The 17,310-nt window shown below is 42.4% G+C and overlaps 1 protein-coding gene across 6 annotated transcripts in view; it reads left to right on the top strand.

The window, feature by feature from the left end:
- Nucleotides 1-17,310, top strand: part of SLC36A1 (solute carrier family 36 member 1) — a 107,288-nt gene that overhangs the window by 28,663 nt on the left and 61,315 nt on the right. For all 6 annotated transcript variants that reach the window (XM_077895824.1, XM_077895825.1, XM_077895823.1 and 3 more), the window contains 8 exons: nucleotides 1,654-1,744; nucleotides 2,631-2,719; nucleotides 3,210-3,305; nucleotides 5,646-5,730; nucleotides 6,132-6,350; nucleotides 10,787-10,885; nucleotides 13,279-13,445; nucleotides 16,884-17,053. In XM_077895824.1, the coding sequence (XP_077751950.1) occupies nucleotides 1,654-1,744; nucleotides 2,631-2,719; nucleotides 3,210-3,305; nucleotides 5,646-5,730; nucleotides 6,132-6,350; nucleotides 10,787-10,885; nucleotides 13,279-13,445; nucleotides 16,884-17,053 (1,016 nt within the window). The remainder of the gene's footprint in view (nucleotides 1-1,653; nucleotides 1,745-2,630; nucleotides 2,720-3,209; nucleotides 3,306-5,645; nucleotides 5,731-6,131; nucleotides 6,351-10,786; nucleotides 10,886-13,278; nucleotides 13,446-16,883; nucleotides 17,054-17,310) is intronic.

Raw genomic sequence — 17,310 nt, 5'->3', positions numbered from 1 at the left:
TACTGAAAAGCTTTGGGACAGGGACTACTGGGTGGTTCAGCAGTTGAGCATCTGCCTTCGGCAGCTCAGGGCATGATCCTGGAGTGTGGGGATCAAGTCCCATGTTGGGCTCCCTGTGAGGAGCCTGCTTTCCCTCTGAACTATGTATCTGCTTCTCTCTCTCTGTCTCTCATGAATAAATAAATCTTAAAAAAAAAAAAAAAAAGGAAAGAAAAGAAAAGCTTCAGGACAGCAGAAGGGTCAAGAGGTTTTCTTCCTGGAGGTAGAAGGAGAAAGGTCACCAGAGGTAAAATTTCATTACAGAGAGTATAGATAGGTCCCAGTTATTGTGGTCCTTACAAGTTAACACGTAGTATTTGCTTTCAGTTTCTACTGAATTGCAGATTCGGAGAAATACATGGAAGCATCATTTAGGAGGGATTTAGGGTATTTGTGCAGGAGAATTTCCAGACAGTGCCAGGGGCCAAATCTTGAGTGAGTCTGTGGCTGGAGGCAGAATGATGCTATATTTGACCTGTTTTGTATCCTGGAGGTAAGAGGATAGAAAATGCAGCAGATGAGGGCACTTCTCTGTGGTCTGTCCTTTGAGGAGTTCTCATTGTCTACAGGATGCTCACCTTCATCCCCACCCACATGGCCACCAAACTGACATACTCCTCTCTGTTGGCGCCCCAGGTCTCTCTCTCTGGGCTTGTGTACACAGGACTTTCTTCCCCCTGGGCACACCTGCAAGCTCTGCCTGTCCTGGTGGGTTTGGCTCAGGTCTCCCCTCTGCAAACCCCCACTTTGCCTTCCCCTGCCTGAGCACTCTTCCCAGGCACTTAATAAGGCATCTTTCTACCTGGGTGGCATTAATGTATCTGCTTTATTTTCAGTGAGTCATTAATTTCTAGAAACCAAAGTCCATATCTGATTCATACTTATTTCTACCACTGTATTAACACAGTGTTTTACACATAACATAGTATTTGCTGAGTGAAAAAATGAATGAGGATGCCCAAGAGGCTTTATAATTACAGCTTGAAGTGGGTAGTCTGTATAACAGGTGAGGGGAAAATCTATCCTCAAGGCAACAGATTAAACTAGGTGACAGACATTTGAAGAGGGCTTCTCTAATCCTAGGACTCTGGCATTTGACCTTTTTTCTAGCCCAAAGTATCCCAGTGACTGACCAATTGTGAGACCATATTCCTTTCACTCTTTTACTTTGCATAAAATTTTCTGTTAGAGTTCTGGGCTTTTTTATTTCGCTCATCTTTCTCTCCTATCAGTGTCTGTCCTTCCTGCTTGTCATCCTCTGTTGCAATTTTGGATCTGGGTCTTTACAGTGGACAGCTCTGGTGAAACCCAGGCCAGAGCTACTAGGAGAGGACAGAGTGCCACAGGGAGTGGAGCTTATAGCACAGAGGCCAGGAGAGGACTCAAGGGTCAGTCTGCCTGGATTTGAATCCTGGCTGAACTCTTTCTTAGGTGTGTGACCTTGAGCAAGTATCTTCCTCCTCCATGAAATAAAGTTAATACATATCTCCTGGGGGCTATTGTGGAAGTTGAGTGAGGTAACATATGAAAGCACCTAGCACAGTGCTACATGATTAATAAATGTTAGCTACCATTATTGTTAACATGCTCTTGTCTACTTTCTTCCCACTTCAGATGGTTCCAGACTTTGATTCACCTGTTAAAAGGCAACCTTGGCACAGGACTCCTGGGGCTGCCTCTGGCAGTCAAAAATGCAGGCATCTTGGTAAGGGTCTGCATTGGTGAAGAGAAGTATCATGACAAATTTTAGGAGATGGTGTGTGTGTGTGTGTGTGTGTGTGTGTGTGTGTTTTAATTTACTTCATTTACAACATTTAAAAATGGAAAGCTTTTTAATTCAGCCGAGAAAGAGTAAAATTCAAGTGTTCATGCACTTAAACATATTTATTGAGGGCCTTCTGTGTGCTGGATGTTATTCTAGGCTCTGAATATTAACAGTGAATAAAAAAGAGAAAGATTCTTGCCTTCGTGGAGCTTACTCTGTGGTGAGGAGGATATATTTAAAATGTTTCAGGGATTTTCTATCAATATTAACTAATGAATTCATAACAGAAGCCTGTTCGTTTTCTACATAGTCCTTCCATGCCTCACCCATAGGAGGCCAACTCTGAGAATTTTACTTTCTCTTTTTATGATTCATCCCCTATAGACTATAATCTAAAGCCATTTGGTTTCTCTTTGAGTTGGAGATAGCTCATAGATATGGATTGCTCTTACCTGAGGGCTATTTATCCTGAACTGGTATTACCCTGATGAGAACTTTCCCCTTCCCTCTACCTCTTGACCTCTCTCTTCTTCCCAGACCACAGGAGCCTTCTGTTCTGCTGATTTATAACTGTCTTGGAATAGCCTTGTGTCATTCTTCTTCATGAGGTTAACTCTTTTGAAGGCATGCTAAGGTTCAGATGGTGCCTTCTCACCGAAATAATCTCTACTGGGATCACATTTTTCTCTGTAATGCTGTGCCAGAAGTTCTGTCACTGGAAGGTGCCTTAGTAGAGTTTTGATCATTTGCAAATCCAATCTCTGTTGGGCTCACTCCTAATTCAATCTACTTCTCTCTCTCTCTTATCTGCAACACCTGTCTCCAGATGGGTCCCCTCAGCCTGCTGGTGATAGGCATCGTAGCTGTGCACTGTATGAGTATCCTGGTGAGATGTGCGCACCACTTCTGCCGCAGGTGAGAGCCCTCTGAGCTGCCAAATTGTCCTTTTGGGTTCTTTTACCAGCAGTGAAAGAGAAGACTTAAGCAGACCACTCTAAATTCTTTGTGCTAACTGAAGATGACTGCTAATTATTGCAGTACTCCTTTTCCCTTGTTAGTTTTGTTCTTTTTTAGTTTGTTGCCATCTGTCGTATTTCCTTATGTGCAGTGGCCAAAGACCACATTCTACTTTTGTGTGCTTTGTAGTATTTACCCCCACTGAAATGATTCTACTAAATGGTTGTTGCTTATAAGAAAGTAACTGGCAAAAAAAAAAAAAAAAGAAAGAAAGTAACTGGCCTGTCGACTTAACATTTCTGATCCTTGAAAGCATTAGATACAGGACTCAGTGGTTTCACCAGGGTGACAAGTAGAGAATTGGCCCAGGTATCGGTGAACTATGTTTGTTCTGTCACTTTTTGTTGAATTCATACACTCTTCCCTTCCTCTTTCTCTCCCGTCTTAGACTGAACAAGCCCTTTGTGGACTATGGGGACACAGTGATGTATGGACTGGAATCCAGCCCCAGCTCCTGGCTCCGGAACCACGCACATTGGGGAAGGTAACCAGTTTCTTTCTTTCTTTCTTTCTTTCTTTCTTTCTTTCTTTCCTTTCTTTCCTTTCTTTCCTTTCTTTTCTTTCTTTTCTTTCTTTTCTTTCTTTCTTTCCTTTTTTTGTAACCAGTTTCTTCTGTTGTTGCTGCTGTGAACTCCCAGAGTGGAGGCCTTCAGACAGAGTGGGGAAATGTGACATGTAGTGTGAGCAGTGGAAAGAGCACTGAGTCTGTGGATTTGGCTTCTACCTCAGCTCTGCCAGCAGTCATTTTGGCTGTGTGACCCCTTTCTTTCTGGTCCTTGGTTTCCTCATTGCTTTGGCAGTCCATGACCAGTGATTATTTTTTATTTCACTCATTTGTTTAGTAAAGATATTTAAGCACTTTCTTATACGTGGTACAGAACAATTCTAGGTATTGGGAAGGGGGATCCCCCTGGGGTAAATTATGTGGTCCTGACCCTCTAGGGACTTATAGTCTCTGTAAGGAAAAAGGTGTGTGGGAAGCTCGAGATCAAGAGGACAAGAGATCAGGAATAGTCTATCCCAGTAGAGAGCATCGAAGTGCATCTTAGGAGCTCAGACAGGGAGGAGATTTAAGGACTGTTGCCTGTGCCAGATGAGAAGTCCACATGATAGGTGCTTTAAGGGCAGGGCACTGGGTAGGAGAAGGAAGGCCTCAAGGAAGGGGTGAGCTGAGCTAGAACAAATGGTTTAATGGGGAAAGAAAGAGGTGAGGGTGTTTGGAAATTTGTCCTTATGGTAACTTTTCAAATGCCTACAGGGAAATACTCTAATTTTTGTTTCCTGTTTGAGGACATGATATGTTTAAAGATAAAGAATTGATATCAGAGACTGAATCCTTTTCTATTCTTTTTTTTTTTTTTTAAAGATTTATTTATTTGAGAGAAAGAGAGTGAGCTGGTGCACATGGGGTGGGGGTGGGGCAGAGGGAGAAAGAGAGAGAGAGAAAGGATCCCAGGCAGGCTCCCCATTGATCACAGAGTCCGACCAGGGGGCTCTATCTGTCTCATGACCCTGAGATCATGGCCCAAGCTGAAATCAAGAGTTGGATACTAACCAACTGAGCCACCCAGGCTCCTCTCTATTCTTTTTAAATTGAACTACATTAAAACTCTGTTCTCCAGGAAAACCCCTTCTCGTAGTCATCGGAGTTTTTTATAATTCCACACAAAGTCAGCTTCCTCCTGTGATGCAGGTTTATTTTGTGATTTTTTTCAGCAGGATCATTTTCTGTGACTGGGAGAAGCCATAGTGCCAAGTGGCCAACATTGATTAGCAGGTTGATTGGTTGGCTGGTTGGTTGTTGATTGATCCTTTCTTCCCTTCTTCCCTCCTTTCCATCTTTTCTCCTCTCCTGTCTTTCCCTGTTTTTCTCTTTCTCTTTCTCCCCAATCCCTCTTCTCTCTCTCTATCCCTCCTCCCTTATTCCCTTACTTTCTATCTTTAATGAGGTTATTGTGTGTTTATGGTAAAAAAGAATTTTTTTTTTAGCAAGATAGGCATTTATAAAGTGAAAATTAAAAGTACATACTGGTCATAGTTGCATGGGTATACTTCTGGAATATTCTGTGTGTATACAAATGTACACATGTTCTTAACCTTTTTTAATATAAATTGACCATACTGTGCATACTGTTTGGAAATTTGTTTTTTTGTATTAGAGATCCTAGACATATCTCTATCAGTACATGTAGGTTTAACATATTCTTCCCTGCTGTATACTACTCCATTTAAGAATGGTCTGTCATTTCATTTTCCTTTTGATGACCTTTTAGGTTGTCACCAGTGGTTGTTGTAACTGCTTCCACCAGCAGTCTGTTCTGGTACATCTATTCCTGTGTATTTATGTGAGAGTAGGTTGATTCTCAGATCCAGGTTGATTCTCATATCCAGAGACTATGAAGAAGTCCACTTCCTTGGCTTTATGCTGAGGGCTCCCTGTAGCTTTAGAACATACAGTATGAGATGGCATAGGCAGGCCATGGGGAGAGGGAGGCCAAGGGGCTGGTCTGTGGTCCTGGTGTGTGTGCTTCGTTCTGGCCATTCTGATCTCAGGATTGCCTGACCCCATGCAGCATTCTTGACATAGGAAGGGAACCTCAGTCACCACACAGATATGACCTTCTTCACCTTCCTCCAAAGCTCCAGACTGGTGGCACCTAGTACAGTTTCTCCTTTCATCAAGGCACACTAATTCTTGTCACCTGCTAGGAAGGGTCTGTGATGACCTGGGAAAAAGAAGTACCGTTCAAACACCTATCTGTCTGGGAATCTTGCTTTTTATCCTTCTGATCATTGTACTCTCTCTTCCCTTCCCCATCTGCAGGCACATTGTGGACTTCTTCCTGATTGTCACTCAGCTGGGATTCTGCTGTGTCTATTTTGTCTTTTTGGCTGACAACTTTAAACAGGTAGGGCCCCAGTTAAGAGAGAGAGAGAGAATGGCAAGAAATGAGTGGACTTTGAGTTTAGGATTCCTTCTAAGCCTGTTTTGGTCAACAAAAGAATTAAGATTTTAACATTTTACATAGAAAAGTGTGTTTTATTTAATTTCATCTAAAGACCTAGGGCATTACGAAACTTCAAGATATCTTGTCCATTCTCCTGTCTTAAGGTAAGATATGATCAAACCCAGCTGAGACAGTTGGGTTGCTGATAATTATGAAGATCTTGGAAAGTGGTTCCTACTACAGCTTCTATATGGCCTTGTTCACATACTGAGTCTTCAGTTAGGAAACCCTTTTGGTGGGAGGTCCACTGGCCTTTGTTATTTGAGAGGCCTTTCCTGTTGCATTTCTTCTCTTCCTTTTAGGTGATAGAAGCGGCCAATGGGACCACCAACAACTGCCATAACAATGAGACGGTGATTCTGACGCCCACCATGGACTCGAGACTCTACATGCTCTCCTTCCTGCCCTTCCTGGTGCTGCTTGTTTTTGTCCGGAACCTCCGAGCCCTGTCCATCTTCTCTCTGCTGGCCAACATCACCATGCTAGTTAGCCTGGTTATGCTCTACCAGTTCATTGTCCAGGTAAGAAGAGCCAAGGCTCTCCCTCTGCCTATTATATAATCAAAGCAGCAAACAAGTAAGTGGAACATAAATAGGGATATGTTATTTACGTGTGGTATATTTAGATTAGGGGTTCTCAGCTTTGGCACTAGTGACATTTTGGGTCAGGTCACTTTTTGTCATGGGGGGCTGTCCTGTGCATCATGGGACGTTTAGCAGCATCCCTGATCTTTACACACCAAGTGCCAGTAGCAGCCATTCCCCAAGTTATGACAACCGAAAATGTCCCCAGACATTGAAGAATATGCTGGGAGTGGGGTTGGTATGCATGTGTGTGCAAAATCACCCCCATTGAGATCACTAAATCTAAAACATCTAAACTGGTTTAGATTTCATGTTAATACATGAATCATTGTATAATGGGAAAATAGAAAAATATTAAGATAAAAATAAAAATCAAGTTCTCTAACTTAATATTTAGATAAAATAATTATTTACCAGTCCAGTTATATATTTATTTGTCAAAATTATAAACTCAGTTATTGTACCTCCCCTTGCATAGCCCATGTGGCCAGGCGTGTAGAATAGTACAAGAGAGGACATCTATTTGTCGTTGGGTAGAAGACCAGGCTGAGAAAAGTGTGCCCTCAAACACTGTAGCTCTTTATGGACAAGACAGTGCATTTTGCCAAGACTTGAGAAAAGGAAAAGTGAAAGCCAGTGAATAGAAGCATAACTTTAAAAAAAAAGGTATTTAAATTTAATTCCCCCAAGAACTCATCAGTACATACTCATTAAAATGCAGGCAACACAAGTGTTGAAAACCACATGTCTACCTTGAGTCTTTTTTTCTCAGGGATTCACTCTATGTGATTGATTTTGTCTAGGTCCTATGAATATATCTACACACTATATTAGTATGTAGAGAAATACATAAAACAAAAGTATGTTTTGTCTTGTGTTTAACATAATTTTTAAAATTATTAAATGTAGTATTCATCTACCTTGCTTTTTTTCCCTCAACAGAGCCTCAGGGAGCTTTCCCTATTTATACACACGGTTTTACCTCCTTTTTCATTGCTACATAGCATTTCAGAGAATAGATGTGCCATAGTTCATTGGACCAGTCCCCAGTTAGTGGACCATCACGTTGCTTATAGTTTTTAGTGTTATTTTAGTATTATGACAGTGAATATTCTCAGGCCTTCCTTTCTGTAGACATGTATAAATACTCCTCCAAGGTATTTATTTATTAGACATGTAGTTGCTAAAGAGTTTGCACTTTTGAATTTTTATATTACCATGTTGCTTTTTCCTGAAGCCATTTACCAATTTCATATAGACTCCCATAGTGCATATGTAGCCAACACTAGATGTATCAATCTTTTTAATTTTGGTCAGCCTGACAGATGAACATTGACTCATTTTCACACAGTCTGCTGAACAGTGACCCGGTCAATCACTGATATGGTTTCTAGGAAAACAGTGCGTTGTAAAATAACATTTCCTGAACTGAGGATATGACATAATGAATTTAGATTAACACTGTACTCAGTGAGCATTTACTGATTTTTCCCTGTCTTAAGAAGTCAAATGAGTGGCAGATATTGACTCTTCTTCTACAGAACTAGTATTTACAAACAGAATAAATTGCTATCCCTGTCCTGTTCTTTTTTATGGGAATGGAAGGCAGGCCTTTGAACGCATGATTGACCATTTCTAGAGAGTTTCCTTCTCTACCTCTGGCAAATTAAGTTAAACTAAGGAGGGCAAATAAATGCATGATTTAACTTTGTAATTAGAGATCTCAATCAGTGCTTAGGACACACTGCAGTGGACATTAAAATGAGCTAGGTCACCTCACACAGATGTGTACACATGCTACATTTAGTTTTAAAGCACTGTGGATCATTGGACAATAGTGGCTGCCATGAACTGAAGCCTGGGATGGGAATGTGGGTTCCAACAGTGTCTCAGACCCAGGTGAAGGCAGTGCTCATTCAGAGCATTGTCTGTGGATCATGCAACCTGCACTTGCAGATGAGGCACCCTGCTGATTTCTTGAGAGTGAGTATGAGCCTGCCTCTGGACTCAGTCAGGAGCTGCCTGTGTGATCACACAGTGCTCTCTGCTCTGGGGGCAGCTTGGGAGAACAGTGGTTTGGCTGTGCGTTGAGCAGCTTCATTTTGAAGTGATACATAGGTGAAGATGCTCCCTTCGGGTCACTTTTGTTGCTGATGCTATTTTAACTACTATCTCATTTTGGCATCTTCTCCCACTGTCCGGTGTTTCTGAATTTTTTTTCCCAGTCCTGAGCATGTGTGTAACTGGTGCTCTTGCTCGTCATGCGTGTGCCATCCCGGGAAGCTGACTCAGGTCTTCCACCTGTTCAGGTTTCCCCATATCTTCATCACCTGGACTGACAGATGGCATAGTTCTGAGCAGAGTGCTTCACCCAGAGGGGGCTCCCAATAATTGTATTTATCACTGCATTTCCTTAATTCTGAGATGCAATTTTTTCACAGTTACAGTGTTTCCAAAATTGGAGTATATCTTGCAATTTTTATGTACATTTAACAGCATTTTCTCAAAAAGTTGTTATCACTAAAATTAATAGTATCATAGAATTGAGGAGACAGTATTGTTGATAATGAGCTGATGGGATCCCTGGGTGGCTTAGCAGTTTAGTGCCTGCCTTTGGCCCAGAGCATGATCCTGGAGTCCCGGAATAAAGTCCCGCATCAGGCTCCCTGCATGGAGCCTGCTTCTCCCTCTGCCTATGTCTCTGCTTCTCTCTATGTCTCTCGTGAATAAATAAATAAAATCTTTTAAAAAAAGATAATAAGCTGATTTTAATATGTATGTTTCTTTGCACATTAAACTTTTTTCATTTAATGGATTGGGCTCTAAGTTAGTAGGAATCATTAAGTATGTAGAATTACAGATTCCTTTTGTTTTTCTCATTCACCTTAGTATTCCCAGACATGTATTCTGAAATTCTCTCTCTGATAACTCAGCCAGATCTGATGTATGAACCTGAGCAATAGTCATCCACTAACCAACAGATCGCTCCTGTTTCCAGAACTTAGGTTGCACTGTGACTCAAGAATAATTACAGGCCAATTTCACTCTTTGTCTCATTGCAGAGCAAAAATATTTATTAGTCTGTCTTCATTCCAAATACTGAAATACTTCTTATAAAGAGATCTTTATTAGCAGGGGTTCAGGGGAAAAAAGTATTTTAAAAATTATTTCTATTTTAGGGAGACTATGGTATAACAAAGCAATTGCTTTGAAAACTTTCAAAGAGAAGCCTGTTACAGAGGTTAATATTAGATCTCTTTTCGTTCACTGATATGATTCTGTTATACTGTTAGAGCATGCCCCATATTTATCTAAATGCCTCTACAGTTAAATTAGTTTTAAAACATTGTAAAGGCAGTTTTAAAATCAATTCTTATTTTAATGTAAGCAATGCATGAGCGTGGTTGAAAAAACCACTTCTGAATGGACAGAAGCTTCAGTCCCACACTGAGTCCTGTCCCTTCCATGCTATCCATTATGGGGGCTATTGTTCAGTGGTGAGCCATGGAGGATTCTGTGTCTGCACCTCCTTGCTTGTTTGTACATCTTTACATTGTATCCGCAGTTAACAATTGCCATGATTTTTGTTTGCCTCTATTTTTAAATGCTTTTTTTTGCTGTTCTGTTCCTAAATGTTCCAGGACTTCTGTTAATGTGTTTATAAATAAAACGTTTCAAGTGTCCAAACTCATTCACAAGAAAAGAAAGAAAGAAAGAAGAAAGAAAGAAAGAAAGAAAGAAAGAAAGAAAGAAAGAAAGAAAAAAAAGAACTCTCTTAAAAATCTTCCAACTTTTCTTCCAGCTTTATCTGTGTGGAGTATTTATGTAGTTGTGTTATAGTGAATATGTAAATTTAAAAAGTTGATGTTTTCACTATTATTTCATAAGTAATTTTTCATGTGCTGCTTAGCTATCTCAATTTTTACTTTTAAAATAGTGCATAATATTCTGTGGTATGGCTGATGTGCAGTAAGCTAAACCTGTTTCACTTGTTTGGGAATATTTAGGTTGTTTTTAGTTACTATTAAATAACTTTGTTCTATTTCTTTTTATATCTTGATTTTTTTTCCTACTTAGGTTAAATTTCTGGGGATGAGCTTACCTAATGAAAGAATGTGACTTTTTTATGCAAAATGCAGTATTTGAGTTTTTTGTAGTACAAAAAGGGCTATATAGTCTTTCCCTGAAGCAGGTAGGGTTTTCTCAGCCTGAAGGGGAAAAAAATAGAAAAGCTAAATGTCCTCAAATCATCTGTCAGGTATCAGACTCTCTTCCTTCAGAAGATCTTGGATTTAGGAAAAGATACGACCTCTCCAATGTTGGAGTTTAAATCTCGAATCTCTGTATAACATTTACTTTGTTTTCTCTTTCAGAATATCCCAGACCCCAGCCGCCTTCCCTTGGTGGCATCCTGGAAGACCTATCCTCTGTTCTTTGGCACAGCCATTTTTGCATTTGAAGGCATTGGGATGGTAAGAGTTTCACTGTGATCATCTGTTGTCCTTGGTGTCCTTGAGGTCTGCTTTATGGAAGGCTGAGGAAATGCTATTAGAAAATATCTTCTGAAACTTATTGGCCAGCTAATGGACAGCATTTCAGGGATCTCACTGGAGTTTCCCAGCTCTAGCTTGTGAAAATAAATTGAATGTGATTTGGGAATGTTTACATTCAACCCCCTCTGTTACACATTCATTGTTTACTTCTGAGAGGTAAACTTAATGATTAGTAGTTGCTAGGATTAAATATGTGTGAATTGCTTCACGTAGTCCCTGACACATAGTGTGCATTAAATAATTTTTTATTTTTAGTAATAATAGTATTGACTTATTATTAAATCAATAAACACACAAATCATCTCTCTGCCTTGGAACACTGGAGTGTTGTATTTTTGTATGTGTAGATAACCTTCACCTTCACTCCTGGCTTAGCTTCCCCCATCATTACTGTGATTTCACCCAATTCTTCCCTTTAAGGAGAGGAATCTGCCACTCAGTTGTACCTAATTTGATTTTTACTTATATTTTTCATAATAAAAGTCTGGAGTTATTCTTTGAAAAAAATTATTAGTACTGCTGGCCAAGAGCGTAGGGAAAGGGAAGACACTTCCTTTCATGGATTATCTTTTTATCCCCTTTTGCTTTGTCTATCACTTTATACACTTCTGAGAAAACCTAGAAGCTGGACAGATTTTTTTTGTGACAATACTTAGAAATTGGCCCAGTGGTATTGAGGAATGGGTTAGGGCTCTAACCTCACAGGGGAGGCTCTCTAAGGGATCAGTGTGTAAGCTGTTGACCTGAGGTTCTGCACCTTTCCCTTTGCTCTTTCTTGGGGCTGCTCAGTGCGCGGGAAGAGTGTCTCTCCTTGACTCACAAACAAAAATGTTTCCCTGCTGTTGGGGCCGCAGCATGAAATGGCCCATATTGCAGCAGTGAGAAAGAGGCTGCAAGTATGTGGGACTGGAAAGAAAAGATTGAGTTAAATGTGGGAAGCTGCCTGGAGACCCTGGGTTCTTGAGTAACATTGTACTGAATTTATCACTTTTCCTCAACAGTGCAATGCAGGAGATGCTCTTTGCTTCATTTCAATAGCCCAGGTTTGGCTGTGGACTCATTCTCTAATCATTATCTGTTACTTCAAGATTTCTCTGTGCTTTCTATTTTTACAAGGGAGGGAACACTGCTGTTCTAACACTTAGTGTGGACTTGAGGGCTGTTGAGTGCATCCAGGCGAAGGGCCCCTGCTCATTGTCATTGTACTTCCTCTGTGTTTGTGCCACTGGCCCAGGCCTGGCAGACATGGAGGAGATGGGCTGCTTGCCCCCTGGCTCTCTAGACTCTCCATAAAAGGTAATGGAAGGAAAGCATAGAAGCTGTTTCTAGTTGGATGCGGATCAACAAGCTTGAGCCCCCTGAGCTGGTGGGGGAGGGGGTGCGGTGCTTAGGCCCTGGCAGGAAATAGGGAGCCATGGCATCCCTCACAGCTCTGGACCTGTAGCAGGCCCGTGGCATCTGCCAGGGTATGTCTGGCACAGACCCACTCTGCCTCATGGCTGCAGGTATTCAAGGAAAAGGAGTGTCATGACAAGATCAGAGATGCTTTGCTCATTATGGGATGGCTAGACATTGCTCTGCATTGCTTTTCCTTGTCAGCCGTGCCAAATGTAGTTGATAACAGATTGTGCAGCTTATCAACAATACCTTCCATTTTCCCTGTTCCTTAAATGAACCAGTCTTCAAAAGGGCCTTTGCTTTGCTTTGGAATGTCCCCTCCTGTGAGGGAGAGGGTGGCAAGATCAGTGGTTTGGAATAGGAATCTGGAAAGTGGGTTTTATTGTACTTTTGCCAACTTGAATCTCCCTATGGTCTACCTCGTGACGCCCCTAGCACTTCTATTTCTCTAACTCAGAGATTTAACATGTCATTGCTGGCACCTGCTCTTTTGGAGGTAATGAAACAATTTCTGGAAACTAGAGTGGCAGTTTTCCCTGACCTACATTTTGTATTCTTTGAGCCGGTTAGCAGAGCTGTGATCTCAGACAAGGTCTGTTCCCCTTTGATGCAGCTGCCATGTGGCTGTGCCTGGAGCAGAGAGCACCCCCAGCCCATGGGGATCCTGGAGCAGGAGGCAGAGCTCTGGCCTGCCTTCTCCTTTCAGGATTTCTCTGCTTCCACGGCAGGCTCTTGTGTCTTCTTCAGCTCTAAGGAAATAACCTGCCTTTGTTTATTTGTCTAGTAAAAGATAGATGTGCTTTTGGGGAAATCCTGGGGATAAAGCAGTTACTTTTTCTGAAAATATTACAATTTATTTTGGCCTTAATGTTGCTTTTTCCTGTGTTTTCTCTTTTCTCTTGCTATTCTCCTAGGTTCTGCCCCTTGAAAACAAAATGAAGGATCCCCAGAAATTTCCGCTCATCCTATACATGGGAATGACCATCATCACTGCCCTCTACATCAGTCTGGGGTGTCTGGGGTACCTGCAATTTGGAGCTAATATCCAAGGGAGCATAACCCTCAACCTGCCCAATTGCTGGTATGTGGGGGAGGATGGAAGCCAGGGAGCACTGGATGTTTGGGGGTTTTTTTTACATTAATGGGTGAGAATGTGGATTTTCCTCCTTCTTATCCCTTAAATCAGCTCACTTCACTTTAGCCTACTGCTGCAAGCCTGACCCCTGCCCTAGGCCAGCACCATCCTTCCTTGGCCACCTACTGAGCCTTTTGACTCATACACCTACCTCAGTCTTACTTCTCCAGACCTGTTCTCCCATGACTTGTACGAGCCATCTCAGACTCAAGTCAGTCGTCCATTCCCTTGTTGAGAGTCCTGAGGGGCTTCCCTTTGCTCCTCTGATAAAGGCAAAACCTCTAAGGTGCCTGTTAGTCCCACTTCGGCTCTAGCCCTTCCTGTACCTCATTCCTACTTGGCTAGGAAAACTTAGTCTAGGAGTCACTCTTTTTGAGAAACTTTCTCTGCTGTCTCACCCACAACTTCCCTTCTAGGTTAGATGCCCCTTCCCTCTGCTCTTGTGGGACCCCATTCGGACCCTAGCCTAATTCTTATTTCATAGTGCTGTAATTGTCCATTTACCCAAAGTGTGATCTCTCTATATGGTGTGCTCTGGGAGGGCAGGGCTCCATTGCACCCCAGCACCCGGCACCATGTCTGGCACATGTTCATCACCCAGGGGATGACTTTTGAATGAAAAGGAGGACTAAATGCAGGAACTGTGAGCATCTTAGGAATGAGGTGTTCTCAGGGAGCACCTGATACATAGAGGATAGAGGCGGTCTGCCATCTCCAGCCCTGGCCTTGGGCATGTCACAGTTGCTCACTGCCTCAGCTCCCACTTCTGGGAACCAGGAGTAGTCATTTCTTCCTGCCAGGATTGTCAGGAAAACCAAATGCTATGCATGAGAAAGCACTTTGTAATACTATCCTGGTGTGATCAGAAGGAGGACCCTGCCCTGAGCTTTCTTCTTTGTTTGGAGGAGGAAGTCCTGTGGAGGTGTATACCAAATGGATTGATTGATCAGGTGGCTGAAATGCCATTCTACCCTGGAAATCTGAGCCTTGAAGGGCCAAGTATCCCATCGGTTCCCCTTAAACATTCCAAAAACACAGGGAGAGAGGAGGGCGAATCAGCGAAGTTCCCAGCTTCTTCTGTGCCTCTCCCGTAGCAGTCATTGGCCTGATGTGCAAGCCCCTGGCTGAAGGCTTGTGGAGAGCCCTTCCGTATCTCACCTTGCTTAGATCGTGGTTACTGTATTGCAGGGCAACACTGAGATACACTGAAATGCTAACTAAAAAGGTACCTGTCAGGGGCGCCTGGGTAGCTCAGTTGGTTAAATATTTGCCTTTGTCTCATGTCATGATCTCAGCATCCTGGGATTAAGCCCTGCATCAGGCTCCCTGCTCAACGGGAACTCTGCTTCTCCCTCTTCCTCTGCCCCTCCCCTCCACTTGTGTGTGTCCTCTCTCTCTGTCTCTGTCTCTCTCTGTGTCCTCTCTCTCTGTCTCTGTCTCTGTGTGTGTGTCTCTCTCTCACACACACACACAAACACCCACACATTCTCTTTCTAAATAAATAAATAAATAAATAAGACATTTAAAAAAAAAATAAAAGGTAGCTGTCACAGGGTGTGTCTGAAAGCAACTGTTCTGTTTTGAAGATTAGAATTTCATTGTGGAGGGCAGCTGAGCAGACACTGAGAAGCCTGTTGAGTGCCCTGGGGATCAGTAGGACCTTTTGGGCTGGCCTAGTTGACCTGTCTGTGCATGTTTTCAGAGCTCCAATCAGTGAGGCATTGTGCAAGGACAGGTGGAGAAAATGGAGAAAAGCATTGATTCAGCAGTGCCATCAAGTGTTTAGCACAAGACCCCCTAACCAGCACAAGGTCTGGGGGGGTCTGGGCACAAGGTCTGTGGGGTGGCCAGCCAAGTGGTAGCCTTGCAATGGGCTATTGTTTTCAGAAAGTCTTTCTCTTTCTCCCTGATGCCTGCTTTTAAATTTCTGAATGTTCTTATCCTTTCAAGAGCCAGGTGGTACCTTGGCATAACTAAAGATAAATATATCAGCAGGAACAGAAGCAGCCCGTGTAATCCAAAGCCATAGATAAGCACCTGTCTTCTTTCCTCTGACACTCCAATCCCAGCTACTCTAATCTTTCCATCTCCATTTGGGTGCAATTTATTTAGCCATCCCTGCAGGTGACTATACTGCTTCCAGACTGCCCAGCACTCCAGAAGGCTTTGGTGTTTTACTGAGTTTAATTATAGAGCCACCAGCTGATTTTTCCAAAGCGGTTTTATTATCTGTTCTTGGAGCAAGTAAGACCTTTTGTCAAACTCAGTCTCTCCCAGGGTGTTCTCCTGTTTATAGCATAAGAGCATCTTCTAGGTATTAAGTTCAACCACAAAGAAATTCAGTGCACATCATATACAATATAATTACCACTTTTAAATAGATTTCCAACAAGATGGGAGAGGTCCATGTATCTTGCCGTAATGCATGAGGGTCTTGTTTGAATTAGAACATCGGTAAGAGACAGGGTAGCCTTCCCTTTAATGATTGTGTCAGTTCCGTGAGTACTTAGGGATGAGACTTGTTTTATACTCTGCACAGTCCCAGGCATGAGATAAGATAGAGTTAGTGGATGGTGACTTAATGGTCTCCCTGAGAAGCCACATATGAAACACTGGTAGAGAGATGGCCACAGTGGGGTGGAAAGATGGGTTTTGCTCCTGCTTCTTGCCTGTGTGGTCACTATCTGATTCTAAGGAACACTGAATTGGAGGGGAAGAATATAAGAAGGCCTGTTATATCTTAGTTGTTTTAATTTTCAAAAGAATATATGTCCTGGGCAAAGATTCCAGATGTTCAAGGTGTATATAGAATATGTTTGTTTCCATTTCCCTCTCCCAAGTCTCCAACGTTACAGTTTCCCATTTCAGAGGCAATCACATTTCTTGTATTTCCCTTTTGGAAATGTTTAGATGTAAGAATGCCATCTTGTACGTGTGTGTGAGGGGGAGTGTTTTTTTTTTCTTTTTTGGGACAATTTGTAGCACACTGTAGGCACTATTCCACTTCATGGGCTTCTCACTTAATAGTGTATCCCAGAGCTAGTTCCCTATCAGCACCTGTAGTTCTCCCTCATACTTTTGAACAGCTGTGTGGGACACCATTGATTTATTTAACTAGTTCCTCACTGATTAACATTTAAACTGTTTTCAGTCTTTCATACTTAAAATATGCTGCAGTGACATTTTGAATGTAAATTTTTTGTGCACACCTGCAAGTATATCTGCAGGATAAATCCCTAGACATGAAGCTGCTCGGTCCAAGGGACACATGTGTTTGTGACTTGGAGAGATATGGCCACATCACAGTGAGACCCTTAGCCCTCTCACTGCTCATGCACGTGGAAGCAGAGCAGGCTTTTGACCCTGTCTTGTCTCTCTCTTCAGGCTGTACCAGTCAGTCAAGCTGCTGTACTCCATCGGCATCTTCTTCACGTACGCCCTCCAGTTCTATGTCCCAGCTGAGATTATCATCCCCTTCTTCGTGTCCCGTGTGCCCGAGCACTGGGAGCTGGTGGTAGACCTGTTCGTGCGCACCGTGCTGGTCTGCCTGACGTGTGAGTAGAAGACAAGATGATTGCTTTGTTTGTTTCTTTTCCCAAAGGGCACCCAGTCCCCAGGGCTTTCTTGAGAGCCTGTTGGAGTGAAACAGTTGTCATGTGTGAGCAGAAAACTTGGCCTGCAGTCTCAGATGCAGAGTTGAAGCCTGGCCAGGTGGTGAAGTGAATTGATTATATATGTGCTCTCAGGAACATGGAAATGAGAAAAGTAGTTTATTTGTAGAGATGGCATAAAATGTTACGGTGATGGGCAT

The sequence above is a fragment of the Canis aureus genome, chromosome 4 (genome assembly GCF_053574225.1).
Source record: "Canis aureus isolate CA01 chromosome 4, VMU_Caureus_v.1.0, whole genome shotgun sequence".
In the NCBI taxonomy this organism is placed as follows: Eukaryota; Metazoa; Chordata; class Mammalia; order Carnivora; family Canidae; genus Canis; species Canis aureus.
Note: the sequence above shows the minus strand (reverse complement) of the source record. Positions and strands in the feature narration are given on the sequence as shown.